The sequence below is a fragment of the Mobula hypostoma genome, chromosome 25 (assembly GCF_963921235.1).
Source record: "Mobula hypostoma chromosome 25, sMobHyp1.1, whole genome shotgun sequence".
Lineage (NCBI taxonomy): Eukaryota > Metazoa > Chordata > Chondrichthyes > Myliobatiformes > Myliobatidae > Mobula > Mobula hypostoma.
The window spans coordinates 29622500-29640984 of NC_086121.1; the positions used below are offsets into that span (position 1 = coordinate 29622500).

Genomic DNA, 18485 nt, shown 5'->3' on the forward strand with positions numbered 1-18485 from the left:
TGGAGAAACAATAAATGTGACCAGTTATTCTAGGCCTGAAGTACTTTTCCATGTTAGTAATGTGTTGGATATCTTGTACTGATAGGTCCTTGTGAAATATTTTGGAGAATTCATCCATTTTTTTGGCTAACATTTAAAGCTTCACTTGTTGATCTTTCGATTGAAAGTTGATATAAAAATGAGCGGTCTTCAATGTGCCCACACATTGGTGTACAAAATTAGAGGCATTGGTACCAAAGATTATTCATAAGTGAATTCTTGAAATATCTTTACTCAAAATGTGGCAGAGATGATGGAAGATCTGTGGAACAGATAAAGACTTGTTTCTTCGTGTAAAATGCTGTAATTTATGTTTTCAAATAGGTCACAACTCTGATGGGAAATTCATTGCTCGGGCCCAGAGAATTGAGTTTGACTGCGAGGTGGTACCACGGCGGGTGGCCATCTTTCTGGAGAAGACCAAGGATGGTCAAATTTTACCAGTGCCAAATGTTGTTGTCCGTGAAGTGGCTTGTGGAGCAAACCATACGGTATGAGAGAATGATATATGTTTGTGATAAAACCTGTGGGGTATGCCCGCTGCATTGGAACCTTATTTTCTCTGCCAGTAATGGCATCACTTTGAGGAGCCTATCAACAAACTCCTTGCTCAGTATAATCTCCCTTGCAGTTTTAATCCAAGGAAATAATTTGAGGGGAAATTGTGATTGAGGCAATATTTCTGTCCTTTGGACGAGAACAAAGTAGATTGAAATTCATTGTTTTTTCTTCTTCAGGGATACAGTGAAAATCAGCTAACCCATTTTTTGTATTCTGCCGTATTGTACTCAGTCCCTATTCATGGGGAGGGAGAGAAAAAAGAGGTTATGATTTGATCTGGAGACATTAGGTTATTCTGAATATTAATATTCTCCTGACATATATTGGCAAATGAGAAGTGCTTAACTGCCAGAGTATATGTGGAACAGATAAAGATAGGAATAGGCCACTTGATCACTGCCATGCTTGCTCCACCATTTAATAAGATCATGGACGATTTGATTGTAACCACATCTCCATTTCCCATCTACCATGGAAAACTTCACCTCATTTTGCAAATATTTAACCTGCTTTAAAATGATCCTATGAGGAAAATTATTTCCAAAACTCTCAACCCCTGAAAGGGGGAACTTTGCCACTGTTTTAAATGGGCAAGCTCTTATTTTTATTCAGTGAGCCCTAGTGTAGATGCTTGCACAATTTTAAAAACGTCCTCTCCACATTGACCCTAATGTCCCCTCAGGATCTTGTTTCAGTCTAGTCCCCTTTCACTCTTCAGAATGCTAACCAAATAAGTCAAAGATGACTTGCCCATTTTGGATATTGGTCTACTTAAACTTACTGTCACTGTTTCTAATGCACTTGTGTCATAAAGTAGGGGGACTAATACTATACACATTACCCCAAATGTAGTCTTGCAAGCACTGTATATAGCTGAAGTATAATCTCACACTTTGTGTGAAGCTTCCTCTCAATAATATTGTTAGCATTCTTAATTACTTGTTGCACCTACATACCAACTTCCTGAGGATTGAAACCTGGATCACTAGATCCCTCTACATCTGTAGTCTCACTTTTTTTCCAACCAAATGGCACATAATCTTTTTCTCCCAACCAAAGGGCACATTTTCACTTCCAAAATTATGCTCCATTTTCCAGATCTCTGCCCAGTCGTGAAAACTATCTTGTGTCCCTTTTGCAGCCTCCTTGTTATCTTCACTTTTTCTAACTTGTGTGTCGTCAGCCAGTTTAGGCACAGTATCTTTAGATATATAAATTGTGAAAAGCTTTAATGCCTATCCCTATAGCATATCATTAAATACATCTTGCCAGCCTGCAAAGAGCCGATTATGCTGCTTGATGTTTCCTGTCAACCGGCCAATCTTGTATCCAAGTCAGAAGATTTCCTCTGACACCATGAGCCTTTTTTTTTTTTTTTTTGCCCTCTTTGAAGCAGGACCTCATCAAATGCCTTTTAGAAACATAGAAAATAGGTGCAGGAGTAGGCCATTCGGCCCTTTGAGCCTGCACCGCCATTCAGTATGATCATGGCTGATCATCCAACTCAGAACCCTGTACCTGCCTTCTCTCCATACCCCCTGATCCCTTTAGCCACAAGGGCCTTACCTAACTCCCTCTTAAATATAGCCAATGAACTGGCCTCAACTCTTTCCTGTGGCAGAGAATTCCACAGATTCACCACTCTCTGTGTGAAGAAGTTTTTCCTCATCTCGGTCCTAAAAGGCTTCCCCTTTATCCTCAAACTGTGACCCCTCGTTCTGGACTTGCCCAACATCGGGAACAATCTTCCTGCATCTAGCCTGTCCAATCCCTTTAGAATTTTATACGTTTCAATCCCCCCTCAATCTTCTAAATTCCAGAGAGTATAAGCCTAGCCAATCCAGTCTTTCCTCATATGAAAGTCCTGCCAACCCAGGAATCAATCTGGTGAACCTTCTTTGTACTCCCTCTATGGCAAGAATGTCCTTCCTCAGATTAGGGGACCAAAACTGCACACAAAACTCTAGGTGTGGTCTCACCAAGGCCTTGTACAACTGCAGTAGTACCTCCCTGGTCCTGTACTCCTTGGAAATCTAAGTCTAGTACAACGATTTGTTCTCCCATTACTACTTAAATTAACTTCATTAAATTGGTCAAACACTATTTTCCTTTCACAAAACCATGTTGATTATGCCTGACTACGTTTTCCAAATGTCGAGATGCAAAGTCTTTAACAATAGCTTATAATGTTTCTCTATAGTACATGTTGCTAACTGGCCTACAGTTTTCTCGTTTGTCTCCCCTTTTGAATTAGTACTTGTCCCAATCCATGGAATTCTTGAAAATTAAAATCTTTGCATCAGTAAGGAAAATTCCATTTTGACTTGGGGACAGCTCTGCTCACAGCCTATCAATTTGTTCAGTAGCATTTCCTTGGTGACTTGCAACTTTCCTGAGTTTGTCTCTCTGCCTCCCTGCATTCCTAATTTTATAGCTACTTCTGTGATAGTGGAAATACATACATTTTAGAGGATTGGGTAATTGAGGGCGAAGGAGAACTGGCACAGAATAGGAAATGAGGCCTGGGTCAAAATCAAGCATGATCAAGTTGTATGTTGGGGTAGGATTGAGGGGCCAAGTAACTGCTTCTGCTCTTGTTGTCCAGTGTTCTTGCATATCTTTTATATTGAAGTCTCATGCAACTATGCCTTTTTAATTCATCCACAATTGCTTTATTTTCCATTATTAATTTCCTGAGGCATGTTCTAATCTAAAGGATCAATACTCACCTTAACTTTTTTAAATATCTGTGGCAACTCCATCAGGATTGCTGTCCTGACTACAGGATGCACTATTGAGTAGAGCTACTTCAGAGATGAACAAATACAGTAGCAAGTCAAGTTTCAAGCTATTCTGGCTCGAACATGTATTGCTATTCATTCTTTCAATCCTGCAACTTGCTAGCAACATTTTTTTTGGGTGGGGTAAGAGGGTGCACATGGCTTGTTACAGTTCCAGTAGTTCATCACAATCTAAGCAGGGGTGGATATCAAATTGACACAGAATGCTTGACCTCTTAATGCTCTATAACCAAGCAGAGAATGTATTCCTTGGCTGCCCTGTACCATTTATCTACCTGAAGAGAATTTCTTTTTACTTTCTGTTTCCTGATTTGTTGGCCAGCCTTGATATTTTGGGTGAGAAAATCTTGTCTGCCTTGCCTTGCACTCATTCAGCGGGTAGCTGTTTCTTTTTCCCCCCGAGTAACTTCTGGTCAAGGGGTTGCTCCTGAAATATTAAGGAGTCTTTTCTTCCTTTGTTCCCAGCTGCTGACACACCTGCTGTGTCTGCTCAGCGTTTTGTATTTATGTTAAGTGTGTTTTTTGGTCGCTACTCTGTTCTATCCCAAGTGCTAATTTTAATCACAGTTCCCATAGCCCTTTTCTGTGGTTGATGGCACCTGTCCTTTTCTCGTTGCCGCTGTGAAGTCGGGTTGGCTGCTCCCCTGTCAGTCCTCAGTGCACATGTCTTTGAAGGTTGTTCTGCTGTAATCCTTTGAATTAACAAATTGTGCAGCTGCTACTGCAGACTTGTGGTGGTGGGGGGTGGAAATCGAAGAATGGTTCCTTTTTTACTGATCAAGATGTGCGTTCCTTAGATTGCTCTTGATTCTCAGAAGAGGGTGTTCACTTGGGGCTTTGGAGGATACGGTCGCCTTGGACATTCTGAACAGAAGGATGAGATGGTCCCACGCCTTGTTAAATTGTTTGACTTCCCTGGTCGTGGTGCTGTACAGATCTGCGCAGGAAACACCTGTTCGTTCGCAGTCAGTGAGATGGGTTAGTAATCTACATTGTCTTCAATAATGTTTTTTTTAATGTAGACTAGTTGTAAAGTGTCTGTTGCTTCTGTATGTAATATATCACAGGGGCCATTTCTGCTACACCATCTCTGCAGGCTTGCTGCTCCGTGGTTGTCTAATCATACTGTTGGCCTCTTCTTTTTCTGCAACTCGCCATGTGTTTTTCAGATGGAGTGACTCAGTTTCCACAAGTGAAAAGGGACTTAATATTCTTAAAATAGTTTTGGACCTGTGTGATTACTCTTTGAATACAATGTTTTGTGTCCATTTGTAAATGAAATAAAAACTTACACTTCTATTGCAGACTTAAGGTATTTGTGAGCACAGCCCAATGAGAAATATAGTACATTTTAGTATTTGACAATATTGGAAGACATGTGTAAGCCCTGTGTTAGTGTTTTAACCTGTGTGTATATATACCGTATACTATGTATGCTTGTGCCTGCATTGGTTTTGTGCTTTGTTTCTGTTAAGATGTGTTTGTTATACTGATTGTACACGTTAAGCTTTCAGTGTGACGATGGCTATATGTTTTGGATTTTTATTTTCTTCCTAAGGGTGCAGACTTGGGCATCTGGTTCTGTTCAGTCCTTTGGCATTGTGTACTGTTCATTAGTGTGCTGTATCAGTTTGTGTAGGGTGCCTGAGTGACAAGCTGCATTCTTTAGCAGATCCGATCCAGTCGAGGCATTACTGTCAGCTTCCTGTGCATAATTAAGCACTGCATATTAAATTTTAACCCCTGTGTGTGACTGGCTGCAATGTTTGCCTACATACCAGAGACGACGGGTCAAAAGTGATTCTTGAGGTTTGGTGCGCTTTGAGAAGTTCCAACAAATGCAAGTAGACCTGTATAAAAGCAAATTTAGACTGAGCAATTGTGATAAAGTTCTGACACAGCATTTAAAAATCGCAGGCTTTGAGATCAGCACTTTGGTCAGGTTGGGTAGGAAAGTTTGTTACTTACTCTTTCTTCCCTCTCCAACAGTTGGTGGGACTGAATTAATATTCTGCTACTTGCACTTCACTTTGAACAATCCTAAATTACATTGACACCTCAGTGCATTAAAAGGAGTACTACGTTCTTGAATAATTGATCAATTGAGACAATGAAGGAACACCTCTTGTTGCAATTGGTAGCTGTGAATAATTCTGCAGCATCATTTAAAGAACAGTGATTTCTGGGGCCAACACTGGTTAAACATACCATGTCAATTTAACTTGAAGCTCATCCCATGCATCATGGTAGTGCAGCAGTTAGCGCATCGCGATTACAACTCAGGGCATTGAGTTCAATTCTTGTTCTTCCTGTGTAAGCAAGTTTCTCCATTCCTTCCCGTGTGACTGTGTGTTTCCTCCGGCTGGTCTACTTTACTCCCCCAGTCTAAAGATATGCAAGTTGGTGGGTTAATTGGCCAACGTCAGTTGTCGAGTGATTAGCTAACGTTAAATTAGGGTTGCTGGGCAGTGTTCTTGAAGAGTTGGAAGAGTCTGTTCTGCACTGTATCTACGTTTGTAATAAATTTATTTGCCTAGTTAATGGTCACTACAGTCTTGTAACCCCATCCCTTCTTACCCCATCCCTAATTTATTATTATTATTTTTCTTCTCTTTCCCTCTCACAATAACCCCTTGCCTGTTCTCCATCTTCCTCTAGTGCTCCCCTCCCCCCTTCTTTCTTCCAAGGCCTTCCATCCCAGGATACTCCCCCTTCTCCAGCCTTGTATCCCTTTTACCAATCAACTTCCCAGCTCTTGGCTTCATCCCTCCCTCTCCTGTCTTCTCCTATCATTTCGGGTCTCGGGTCTCCCCCTCTCCTCTTTCACTTTCAAATCCCTTTCTATCTCTTTTTTCCATTGGTCCTGATGAAGGGTTTCGACCCAAAACGTCGGCTGGACTTCTTCCTATAGATGCTGCCTGGCCTGCTACGTTCCACCAGCATTTTGTGTGTGTTGCTTGGCTTGTAAGTACTTCTTTTCTCTTTCCCTATAGGTGGCTTGTTCTTCTGGGGTGCAACCAACACCTCTCGGGATTGCACAATGTATCCCAAAGTGGTGCAGGACCTGTGTGGGTGGAAGGTTCGAAGCCTTTCTAGTGGGTGAGTAGATGGCTACAGCTCAGCCATATATCAGTGAAATGTAGATCTTTATTTGTAGCTTCTCGTGTTTGACTTGCTCACCTGGAGTAAAATAATTTATTTGCTGGTGACCTGGAAGTTGCAGTTGAGTGTTGGATATGGAGGCTAATGGGTTCGGAAGCCAGGCCCAAGGAAGCCCTGTTCTTGCGCCATCCAAGAGGAGATAGAACAGAGCCGTGGAAATTGGGTGTAATGCAGCCAAGTACTCTGTCCGCAGTAGCAGAGGGGAAGCCAAGGTTAAGGAAGAAGGGAGAGGTTTTGCAAGGTATCTATGTGGAATGTAACATTGGAGAAAATATGATGAAGATGGAGGAACTGAATAACTGGAATGGAGGCAGGGTGGTAGGAAGTATAGTCAAGACAACTAACTACAGGAGTGAGTGCTTCTGTAGTGAATGTTTATGGCTGGTTATCCCCTGAGATGGAGCAGGAGAGATCCAGGAAGGGAAGAGACACAAATGGGCTTTGGGAAGGAAATGGGAAGATAATTGATAGCTTCTGCATGAGTTGCCAATCTGCTGGAAGAAAAGTTGGAATATATCTTTAAGAACATCCCTCCTCCCCTGTTCCCTACCCTCAAGTGTATCATACCCGCAGAGTCTGGAGCATCTACAATACTACAAGAGTGTTCAGTGAAAATTTTCTCCTCAGTGGCCGTTGGTAGATAAAGGCCATGAGTGTCCTGGAAACGGTGAACAAATGCACACATTATCTAGGTTAAGCAGAAATTAAATTTCCAGCTTATGAGGCTGTGACAAATCAAAAATAAAAAGTAAGGGAAGAAAACAAATGGACGGCACAGCGGAGCGACTGCCTTTCAGCTTCAGTGATCTGAGTGCAATCCTGATCTCTGGTGCTACTTGGGAGGAGATCTCCTGTTTTCTCACGACCATCTGCATCTCTGAGAGTTCTCGTTTCCTCTCAATTCCCAAAAACGTGCTGGCTCTTTGCAAGTTCTCTCGTGTATGGGTCAGTGGTAGGAAAATGGAGGGTAGTTAATTATCAGGCAAGACTTGGTTGCAGGGAAATGAGTGAGGAAGGGGATTTCTCTTGTGATCTGTGAAAGAATCAGTGGGCCAAATGGCTACACTAACAGAATGTGACAAGCAGTTAAGGCAGAGCTTGGTCAAGTAGCATCTGTATAATGGAAAAACTTCATTCGCTGTGCTTCATCAGATTTCAGTCTGTTTAGAAACATAGAAAACCTACAGCTCAGTACAGGCCCTTCGGCCCACAAAGTTGTGCCAAGCATGTCCCTACCTTAGAAATTACTAGGGTTACCCATAGCCCTCTCTTTTTCTGAGCTCTATGTACCTATCCAGGAGTCTCTTAAAAGACCCTATCGTATCCACCTCCACCTCCACCACCATTCCCGGCTGCCCATTCCACGCACTCACCATTCTGCTTTAAAAACTTACCCCTGACATTTCCTCTGTACCTACTCCCAAGCACCTTAAACCTGTACTTTCTTGTGGCAGCTATTTCAGCCCTGGGGAAAAAGCCTCTGACTATCCACATGATCAATGTCTCTCATCACCTTATACACCTCTATCAGGTCACCTCTCATCCTTCCATCGTTCCAAAGAGAAAAGGCCAAGTTCACTCAACCTATTCTCATAAGGCATGCTCCCCAATCCAGGCAACATCCTTGTAAATCTCCTCTGCACCCTTTCTGTGGTTTCCACATTTTTCCTGTAGGGTGAGGTGACCAGAACTGAGCACAGTACTCCAAGTGGGGTCTGACCAGGGTCCTATATAGCTGCAACATTACCTCTCGGCTCCTAAATTCAATTCAACGATTGATGAAGGGCAATACACCGTATGCCTTCTTAACCACAGAGTCAACCTGTGCAACACACATCAAAGTTGCTGGTGAAGGCAGCAGGCCAGGCAGCATCTATAGGAAGAGGCGCAGTCGACGTTTCAGGCCGAGACCCTTCCTGACGAAGGGTCTCGGCCTGAAACGTCGACTGCGCCTCTTCCTATAGATGCTGCCTGGCCTGCTGCGTTCACCAGCAACTTTGATGTGTGTTGCTTGAATTTCCAGCATCTGCAGAATTCCTGTTGTTTTAGTCAACCTGTGCAGCTGCTTTGAGCGTCCTATGGACTCGGACCCCAAGATCCCTCTGATCCTCCACACTGTCAAGAGTCTTACCATTAATACTAGATTCTACCATCATATTTGACCTAGCAAAATGAACTACTTCACACTTATCTGGGTGGAACTCCATCTGCCACTTCTCAGCCCAGTTTTGCATCCGTATCGATGTCCCGCTGGAATCACTTGACAGCCCTCCACACTATCCACAACACCCCCAACCTTTGTGTTATCAGCAAACTTACTAACCCATCCCTCCACTTCCTCATCCAGGTCATTTATAAAAATCAAGAAGAGTAAGGGTCCCAGAACAGATCCCTGAGGCACATCACTGGTGACTGACCTCCATGCAGAATATGACCCGAATATTACTTCTACAAAATATTCTATGGCCAGCCAATTTTCAATAGTGTGGACGACTTTTGCTGTTATTTTTTTCAGGAAAAGCAGCATCATTGTGGCAGCTGATGAGAGCACAATCAGCTGGGGACCATCGCCTACTTTTGGAGAACTGGTAAGACCCATGGTGGTAGGAAGATAACTGCAGCTCAAAAACTGAGTTTCATTCCAAGCTCATCCCCACAAGAATCTGGTCGCCCTCTGTTTGAAAAGTCTAATTGCCAAAACTTGGGTGTGAGCTGAGTGAGAATAAGAGTCAGAAATGTTCATTGAAAATGAAATAAGATTGGTGATTTAAATATGTATATCCACTTTCCAGTTTGCCTTTAGGTCTCATTGATACGGAAACTTTCAGAGGAGAAAGTTACATTAGCATGGTGTTTAATGGAGCCTTTACATCTGTTGGTTCAATGTGTTTTTTCACTTTCCACATACACCAGCTTAAGGGTGAAGCTGATTGTAGTGACAGTGAGCTTCTCTCCTGTAGGGGGTCTGGATTTGACACAGGGTTTCAGCTGGGACTCAATTTGTAGGCTTATTTGTTCTCTGCTCTTTATGGTGTTAGAGTAAAACTACTATTGTCAGTATTGCAGTGTTTGGTGTAAATGTTCTCATTTCTTATAGAAAATATTAATTCAAAGCTACAGTATAATCTAAACGTTTGCAGCGAGCTCAATCGAAGTCTTTGGCATTCTTTACATTCTGATACTTACAGGGAAATGCTTCTTTAGAGCATGTTCCTTTTAGGATTTCAGGTAATTGTCATAAATAATGCTGGCACTTTTATGGTTCTCACTGGTGTTCGGACAGACTACAGCTTTCAGATTGAGTGGTCATTTAACTTGGGAGGAAAGATCCCAGCCCAAAGTTTGTACTACTGTGGATATTTAGTGTTAGTGAATGAAGGGTGGACCACTGTCAGTTTTGGAGTGCAGTGAGATAGATGATTTGTAAACAGAAAGCGCTCAGCTGGTTTGGCAGCATATATCCTGAGAATGAGTTCATTTGCTAGGTTGTTGTTGAAGCTCCTGAGGAAACATTGCTCTGATCTGTGAATTCCATGATTCTAATTGTAATGCTCGAATGGTTGAGAATTTTCTATGTGGGTTTTCTGTATGGATCAATAATTGCATTTATAAGAGGATAGTTAGTGCAGGGAAAGGAGGAATAAAGCAAGAGCATATATGGGTTTTAGTGAGTTGAGTGCATCAGTGTCCTACAGTAGTGCGTGAGGCCCCAGCTTGACTTAACAGAAAAGGGATTCTCTCCTAATCTCATCTTGCTTCAGGCTGTCTAGTTATATTTGTGTGTGTGTATATATAGAGGGCATATTGGGAGGGGAGGCTGAGTGGGGAGCAGAGAACCGGGGGATTGTCTCCCTCGACACCATCTAGTGCTGGTGTGACACATTGCCTGGCCTCTTGCCTTAGTGCCTTGGTCTCCATAGTGTTAACAGTGAGATTTTAGTGTTGGTAATCTGGAACAGGAGATGAAATGAGGGAAGTTTCCCTGACATTAGGAAGCAGTTTTGTGAATCATTGCTCAAGCATGTCCAATTGTGCAGTATTATTTGTAAATTTTGAATTTACTTTTGACACTACAGCCAGAAGGTTTTAGAATGGGTTGAAGAATTTTATGGAGATAATTTAAAAATTAGCCGAGCAATAATGCTATGTTGACAGCAAAGGAAGAAGCTAATTGTTAAGCTATGTTGACTTGTATTAGAATGAAGGATATTGCAGGTTTGGAAACCTCCAGATGTTGCTTTTTGGGAGACATCTGGTGGAAGCTGTCTGGAAAAGCATGACAGTTCTTAGATTTTCAAACTTGTATCCAAGGTAAGAGTATAATTTAGTATACCATTTAAATCAGTTGCAACTGATATTGATGCTATAACCAAATACTTCTTTCTCGTTGTTCAGTTGTTAAAGTCGAGTCTGACTCTTCGGGACCTCCTGGACTGTAGGTTCTGTAGGGTTTTCATGGCAAGATACGGAAGTAGATTGCCAGACCTTTCTTCTGTTCAGATACTGCTGCTGCCCAGGTTGGGACCCGGCTGGCTTTGAACTCAGGACCATCTGCCTTGAAGTCTAGTGCTGATGCCTCTACACCAGCAGCCCGCCCACAACCAAATACTACCCAGATACTTTCTTTCCGCCACGACTCAAGTCAATAAAATTTGATAAGATTCTTCATTAAATTTGGCAATCGATGTTAAGTTTGATGAGAATAACCACTTTAATATGCAGAGGGTATTTTACTTTATCGTCGGATAATTTTTGTGCCTTGCAGCTTGTTCATAAACAAAATCGTTTGGTAAGGTGCCCTTCCTTGGTGGGGCTGCATGTGATGGTCTCAGTATAATTTTAAACCATAACTAATGTTGCAGGGCTATGGAGACAACAAACCCAAATCCTCCACTACTGCACAGGAGATAAAGACCTTGGATGGTGTTTATATTGAGCAGGTAAGAGAGTCTACTTGTATTTGCTTTCGTCTTTAAGCTTTCAGGAATATTAGGATACATCATTTAAGCTATGCTGCCTGGTGTGAAGAGTAGGATCTTCTGAGGTGGGCCTGCAATCTTTTCCCTCCTAAAGAAGCTCCAGTGAGGGTAGAAGTTCATCTCCTGTCACACAGACTTCTAGAAAATGTTTGCTTCTGTATTGCTGACATCATAAAAAGGGATTTGATCTTCACCTGTTTGGAAAAAGCTCATGACTGTCGGGTAGAGATGTGAAGATAAGTCTTTCCACACACCCAGTGCTGATCACATAAAACGAGCTGGCACTGGAAGTGGCAGAGGCAGATGCAGTTACTATCTTAAAAGATTTTTCAGCAGGTAATTGAATGTGAATTATGTAGAGGGGAGCAACAACTGTAATGAAGGCAAAAGGGGTTACTGTAGATGGGTATCCAGAGTCTGCAGAGAAGAGGTGGGTCAAAAAGGTTTGTTCCCCTTCTGTATTGTTCTGATTCTGTTATTTGATTCATATGTGTATTCTGATAGGTTAATTATGGTTCAGTAGATGGCACTCTTGACCACTGTCCTGAAAGTTGTGGGCTCAAGTCCTATCACAGAAACTAAATAGTTCCCTGACACCTGTATTACAAAGGGGATGTTGCATTGTGGGGTACCATTTTTCTGATCAGACTCCAAATCAGGTCCTATTTGTTTTCTGCATTTACGTAAAATTTAAAAATAAATCTCCTTGAGCTATTTCAGAGAAAAATAGGGGATTTTTAAAGATCCCTCTGACAATTATTTTGTTTTAATTATTGCGTAATCTGGAGTTCTTACTGTGTGCCAATTGGCTGCAGCATTTCCTGCATTATGTGACTGCCCTCAGAAGTACTGACGAGTCTTTGGGGCAGTCTGAGGTAAAAGATGCAGTATAACTGTTTCTGGAGATCTGTGCCAGTCACCACCTTGTGCCCAGTGGCACTTTACAGGAACACGTTTTCATTTACTTTTTCTTCCTGCAGGTTGCTATGGGCCATGCTCATTCACTGATGATAGCAAGAGATGAAAGTGAAGCAGAAAAAGAGAGGATTAAGAAGTTGCCTGAATATAACCCACGGATTATCTGATGTAGCCTGAGCAGCCACACATGAAAGCTTCACTTGAACAAAGGCAGCTGAAGTTTACAGTGCACTGGTCAATGAGATAAAAAAAAATCCACACTGAACAGGGAGCCAGGCAATGGACAACATCTTAGAAAGAGATTTTCCAATTCATAAAAAATATTAGTGGTACTTACACGATCACAATTACAAATGCAGCTATGTAGTGTTTCCAGAGCAACTGATTTAACAATGCACGCAGATAGTTAATTTTACTTGTGTTCTTTGGCCATTGCATTACTATTTGTTTGGTTAAGGCTAATTCCTATTGATGTATTGGAACTCCTTGTATTTTTTTTTAAACCCAGGTTTGGCTCTTTTAATTGGCCAGTAAGAGTGGTGTAAACAAGCTGAAACATTTGGAACCCTGACCTTCAATTAGCTGCGCTAAATTTATCAAACTGGCAAGTTTTAACTTCTAACCTTTTATTTCTGGGCTGGCTAAATGTTATGGCCAATGGATATATTTGTTGTTTGTTAAATTTATTCCTCGTTAGTTGTGGTGGGTGCAGGAATTTTTCAATAGTTCAACCAACTCCCTTAGTCTAAATATGGCAATCCATGTTTTCAAACAGTATATTTTGGTAGGGCAAGGAGATACATGGGTAGTATGTTGAGATTCGGTGTAAAAAGGCACTTCTGCTCTGCCCATGAAGTTTTTTTGGAGGAGTTGTACTTTAGCAAAGACCCCTGGTCACTTTGCAAACTGCTTAGTCTCTTTTGATAAACTGTGTTTTGAAGAGTCTAAAGAAAAAAAGTTTGCATTCCATGCTTTTGACTGCTGTACTTGGAATTCTGTTTCCACGAGATTGTGGGTCATGTTGTATTGCTGTTGATAGCAGGTGCACAACATACCTGTCAACAGCACACAGTGTAAAACTGCCTTACTGTTTCCCAATTCATTGCCAATATATTGATCTGAACTTTGGTGATTTGCCTATCATAAACCCAAGTTAACTTTTCTTCTCGTACCTTAATTAAGCTTCATGTTTGGTTACAGTTCTTTATTTCTGATAAGCTAATAGTAGTGATTTTTTTTTCAGCCCTAGTCCATTCCCCCATTTTTTTCTCCTTCAAGGGGATTAGTGGGTCTCTAGGTCAAATCTTTGTGCACTAACTTTATCAGCCCAAATCTCCACTGTTTTGGTCTTTTTTGTTAGGAATCATTGCAGTCTTGAGACTTCAAAACTCTCTCATTTGTATATGTTTGGGATTAAACCATTTTTTTGGCTGTTTTTCTGATGGGAAGGGGTTTGGAGTGAAATTGACACTACCGTCAGGAAGAATTGGAAGGTCCCAAGGAACATAATGGAAGGAAACTGCCAAGATAAAGAAATGGGGGTCCCATTTACATTGAGTACCAATGGCTTAGCAATTGTTCATTATCTGATATCTTTGGTGTTCAGAAAATGAATTGGAGCAATTTTTTTTCAAAAGGTGTTTTATTGGGTGTAGAACAGTTTCTCCAACTAAAGGCTGTTTTGAGAATGTATTTATATTCTGAATACAGCCTATCCCCTTATTGGCAAAGCTTATATGGACACGATGGGTATGATAAACATATTGACTTTTCTTATAGCATTAGTCCCAATTTTTCATGTTAAAATCTGCATACTGCAGCCTCATTATTTTGTTCTTACTCCTGACAAACCAAGGGCATTAGGATTAGTTGTCATTCATTTAAACTGTGCCGCACGAATGAGACCAAACAAACAGATCCTCATATAGTAAACTCAAATGTTTTTCTCATTTCTCTGTTAATTACCAGAGTTTCAATGCTTGTCCTCCTTTGGCATCTCTTCCATTACTTTGTGGCCTGAGTAGCTGTAATGTGTGCAATATTGACAGTTTCTGAATGGTGCCACTACATTGATGTTACAGCATGGCCATCTTTACACACTCAAGTAAGTGTGGTTCTTGCTGGGGTCATTCAGAAAACCATGCGGCTGATTCTACTTTAACAAAACTATGCCCGCGAGACTTTAAAGCTGGTTCTTGTGGCCTTTGAACAGGATAAAAAATATTCTACATAAAGCTTTCTATTTGAAGGATGCAATAGTAGAAAAATGGGATTTACTGCACAGGATCTCTTCAGCACTTGGTTCAGCCACCACAGACTCATAATGATTAGTAGTTACCCTGTTTTTCATCATGTAAGCCTTGAAATGTATTAAGAAAAATTTAAACTGATTTGGTCTTCTGATGCCCAGGTGCTGGAAGAACCTTAATGATTTGGTTATATCATTCCATAAACAGTGCTGGTAAGATGAAGGATTCAGACTAATATATTTAGCAATTGTGGTTTGGCAGAACCACAACTTGTTCACAATTTTGTACTCCTGTTGCTATTGCTTCATGATATCTGGGTCAGCAGTGGTGACTTCTCTTTTTATGATGCAGCCTCTGACAAAAGGTGGCGCAGGCATCTTAATGCTAGCAGTGTTGACATGTCTTGTCTTACCTTTAGCATTGGGGATGCTTCAAGCTGGGCAGCCTTTCTATAAAGAAACTGAAAATTGGCTGCCACGTCAGAATTTAAAATTGCACCAATGTCGAAGTTGTGTGCAAACAATCGCATATTTAAATCTTAGAAAAGCACATCTTAAGTTTCCTGATTTTGGCCTTTTGAAGAAGTGAAGCAAAATTCTGTTTTGTAAAATGGTGAATAAGTTCTCCTAACATTTAATGCTTTTTCCTCCTCAGTTTTAATTTATCAGTTACTTTGTCCGCCTTCATGCTGGACTGTCTGACTTTAATTGTCCCCTCTCTTGGGATTGTGAAACCCTGCTAAGCCACCATGCTAAAAGCTGATAGTGCTGTGAAGGGGAGTATGTGTTTTTTTTAAAATATTGATCCTTTATCTGCAGTGGGACTTAATAACCCTGTGTGATTCTATTGCATTCATGTTTTCCTGAAACAGCCAATGTTTAAATATCCAAGATGGCAAACATGAAAAGTTGGCCCAAATTTTTACTCTTCTTTTTCTTCTGGTTTCAAAGGTCCAGCCTTTATAGCATTGGGTATAGATGTACCACAGAACTTTGCAGGTGCAAGTTGCACAGACAGTGTATTGCACCAGTAGCTGTGAGTATGCACTCTTTTCTGTAAGTGTTGCATGGTATTCCACCAGACTATCTCAAAAATAAAGTAACTTCATTAACTTTGGAATTGCTGCTATCTTTCAAATACTGAGCTAGCTGGAATTTGGATATAAAATGATTAGCATAGTTAGACTTAGTGCAAGATAACAGTGTTGTCCTTTGGGAAGTTTGAACCTGTTTTCTTAAATGTTTCTCCTTGGGGTAAATGCAAGCTGTTGATGCCGTTCGGTGTCTTGTATGCCAAATGGCCTGTAATCAGCTGTACTTGTTATTACAGAACATAAATATTCCTTGTGCTTGTACAGAAAAGTTTGAGTTACTCACTCCAGATATGTACAACCTGATCGTGTCCATTTAAATTTTGATACTGGGAGTCCAGCTGGTCTTTAAACAAGACTCACTTGTCCATTTCAATTGTCCAAATTTAGAAAAGCATATATTCAGGTAAAGTTATAAGTTCATCTTTTTAAAAAAAAAAAAAAAATATCTTTTGGAAAAGATGTTGACCAAGACTTGAAGCTATTGTAGTTCAAACTCTTCTCACTAAACCTCACAACAGCACAAAATGCTTTTGGGGGGAAGAATTGTTGGGGGAATAGGGGCTTGATTTTTTTTGTCCTCCTTCAGCTGTTACCCCAAAGGAGAACAATTCTGAATTGTTCATTGTGTTACTATTGTGCCTAGGGAATTCCACTGTGTTTAATGGCTTCCCAGTCATCTCAAAACGACGAATAAAATTGAATATTTGCAAATTTTTGACATTTTCCAAGTAGAGGTGAACTGTCAGCTTGTTTAGTAAGATGGATGGGTGGGGAGGGAGCATCTCCTTTTCATTCTGGTTAATAGTGACTAGCTTCTTGGCATCATTAGGTTTAGAAAGTGATTTTGTAGCAAATTAGTTGCCTGTTCAGTGCTGTAAACCTTTTTTCCTTTTTTTTACTTTTGTATTTTCTGCAATAAATTGAATAAATTTTGCCTCGTGTTTCCTTCCACTATGTGAGACTATGGATTTGGTTCTTGACTTGGTTGATCTATTTACAGCTGCAGAATTTGGAAGGATTACTCATTATAAATTCATTATAAATCATCTTTCTTTTTCCAGTTTATTGTATAGTGAAAACACCTAGTATATGTTAATGTGTGCTCCCAAGTTAAAAGATTTTTTAAAATCTAAAATTTAAAGAACGTTTTACGTACTTTTGTCCTAAAGATCTGACTCAACTGGAAATATTGGCCCAGAAATTGTAATGGATTAAGAGAATCCAAACATTTGAGTGTTCACCTAACATTGACTTCAATCTCTGCAGCTTTGGAAAAGGAATGTGTTCATTTACTTGTCTGCTGTGTTTTAATAGGAAATATTTTAATTGTTTGTATTGCATGTGACATCAGACATCCTGATAATCTTCTGTACCATCTCCTCAGTTGATCACCTTGTTGCAGAACTTAGGTCACATGGTTTTCATTATTTTTATGGCTTTAAATTAGCTTTGCCTATTTGCCTTCTGACAATCTGTGTGCAAATGAATCAGTAAGAGGTTTGTATTTAGATGGGGACAGACTGAGGTTGCCAGCTTTGAGAAGGTGTAATACAATGTCCTAGGATTAGGTTGGAGGAAAGAACATGCCAAGTGTAAGAGGGAGGGGTCCTGGTAAGGCTACGTAGAAATGATTTTTTGGGTGGGCTAGTTATGACATGTCACCTTGTATGAACCCAAGGCATCCTATTGTCACATTTCTCAGCCCCAGGATATCACTGCTGTGGAATGAAGTCAGGAGACTTGCAAGTCAGCTGTTGTGATCTACAGGACAGCGAAACAGTAATTAGGTTACAGTTTTGAGAGACTGGGGCTTAGTATGAGATTTATGGGGGTGTTTGATGAAGAAAATCTAACATAATTGGGTCATTATTATGAAGGAAATAATGCTGTAATGGATGAGCAATTGTGGTGATGGACAGAAAGTTGTGAGGATATCCAAGGATTTTGCATAATGGAAATAGTATAGCTGTTGGAACAGACAGTTATTACTCATCTGGCATTTGGGACAGAATGACTTGCTAGATCATTTCTGAAGACGTTTAAGAGTCAACAACATTGCTTTGGGTCTGGAATAACAGACTAGGTGGGAATTACAGACACTAGTGAACTCTCTTTTCCTGGTAACTTGGGTAAAGTATGTGGAAATTGTTGGGAGCAACTTGGAATAGTAATCAAGAAAGTTACATTGCAGGAATGGTGAGGCTTTGGGTGACTGAAGCTTGAGATGGGAACTGAAATGCCAAAGGCTGAGGAGGATAAAATACCATTGAAGGAGAGGTTCGGGACTAATTTGCATATGGCTTTTCTGCGATTTTAAGAGGAAATGGAAGAATTGTGTGCTACCTTTTTACAGTTAGGTTTCCTACCAAGCATTTGATTAGTAAATAGGATTTTTTTTTAAATCCCTGACCATCTTCTCTCCTCAAGTTTAAAAATAAAAAAAATTGCAACTGTACGAAACCAGTTAACAATAACTAATATGAACATGAAACTATATGTTTTGATGCTATACACACCACATGTTCTAAATTTAGCCTATTTACAGATTTGCACTTGATTGGATTAAAGAAATTCATTGCTTTAATTAATTCAAGGACAAGTTTACTGGTAGATTGTCATTCTTGACATTATACTTCTGTGCAACAAAACCTAATTCTACCTCCTGAAGAATAGCACTACGACT

General features: G+C 40.5%; 1 protein-coding gene across 1 annotated transcript in view; it reads left to right on the forward strand.

Moving 5' to 3' along the window:
- Nucleotides 1-16755, forward strand: part of rcc2 (regulator of chromosome condensation 2) — a 40894-nt gene extending 24139 nt beyond the window's left edge. Inside the window, exons 7-12 of the mRNA XM_063033187.1 lie at nucleotides 364-530; nucleotides 4199-4379; nucleotides 6395-6500; nucleotides 9079-9151; nucleotides 11426-11503; nucleotides 12523-16755. Coding sequence (XP_062889257.1) covers nucleotides 364-530; nucleotides 4199-4379; nucleotides 6395-6500; nucleotides 9079-9151; nucleotides 11426-11503; nucleotides 12523-12627 — 710 coding nt within the window. The 3' untranslated portion in view covers nucleotides 12628-16755. The remainder of the gene's footprint in view (nucleotides 1-363; nucleotides 531-4198; nucleotides 4380-6394; nucleotides 6501-9078; nucleotides 9152-11425; nucleotides 11504-12522) is intronic.
- Nucleotides 16756-18485: the final 1730 nt, after the last annotated feature.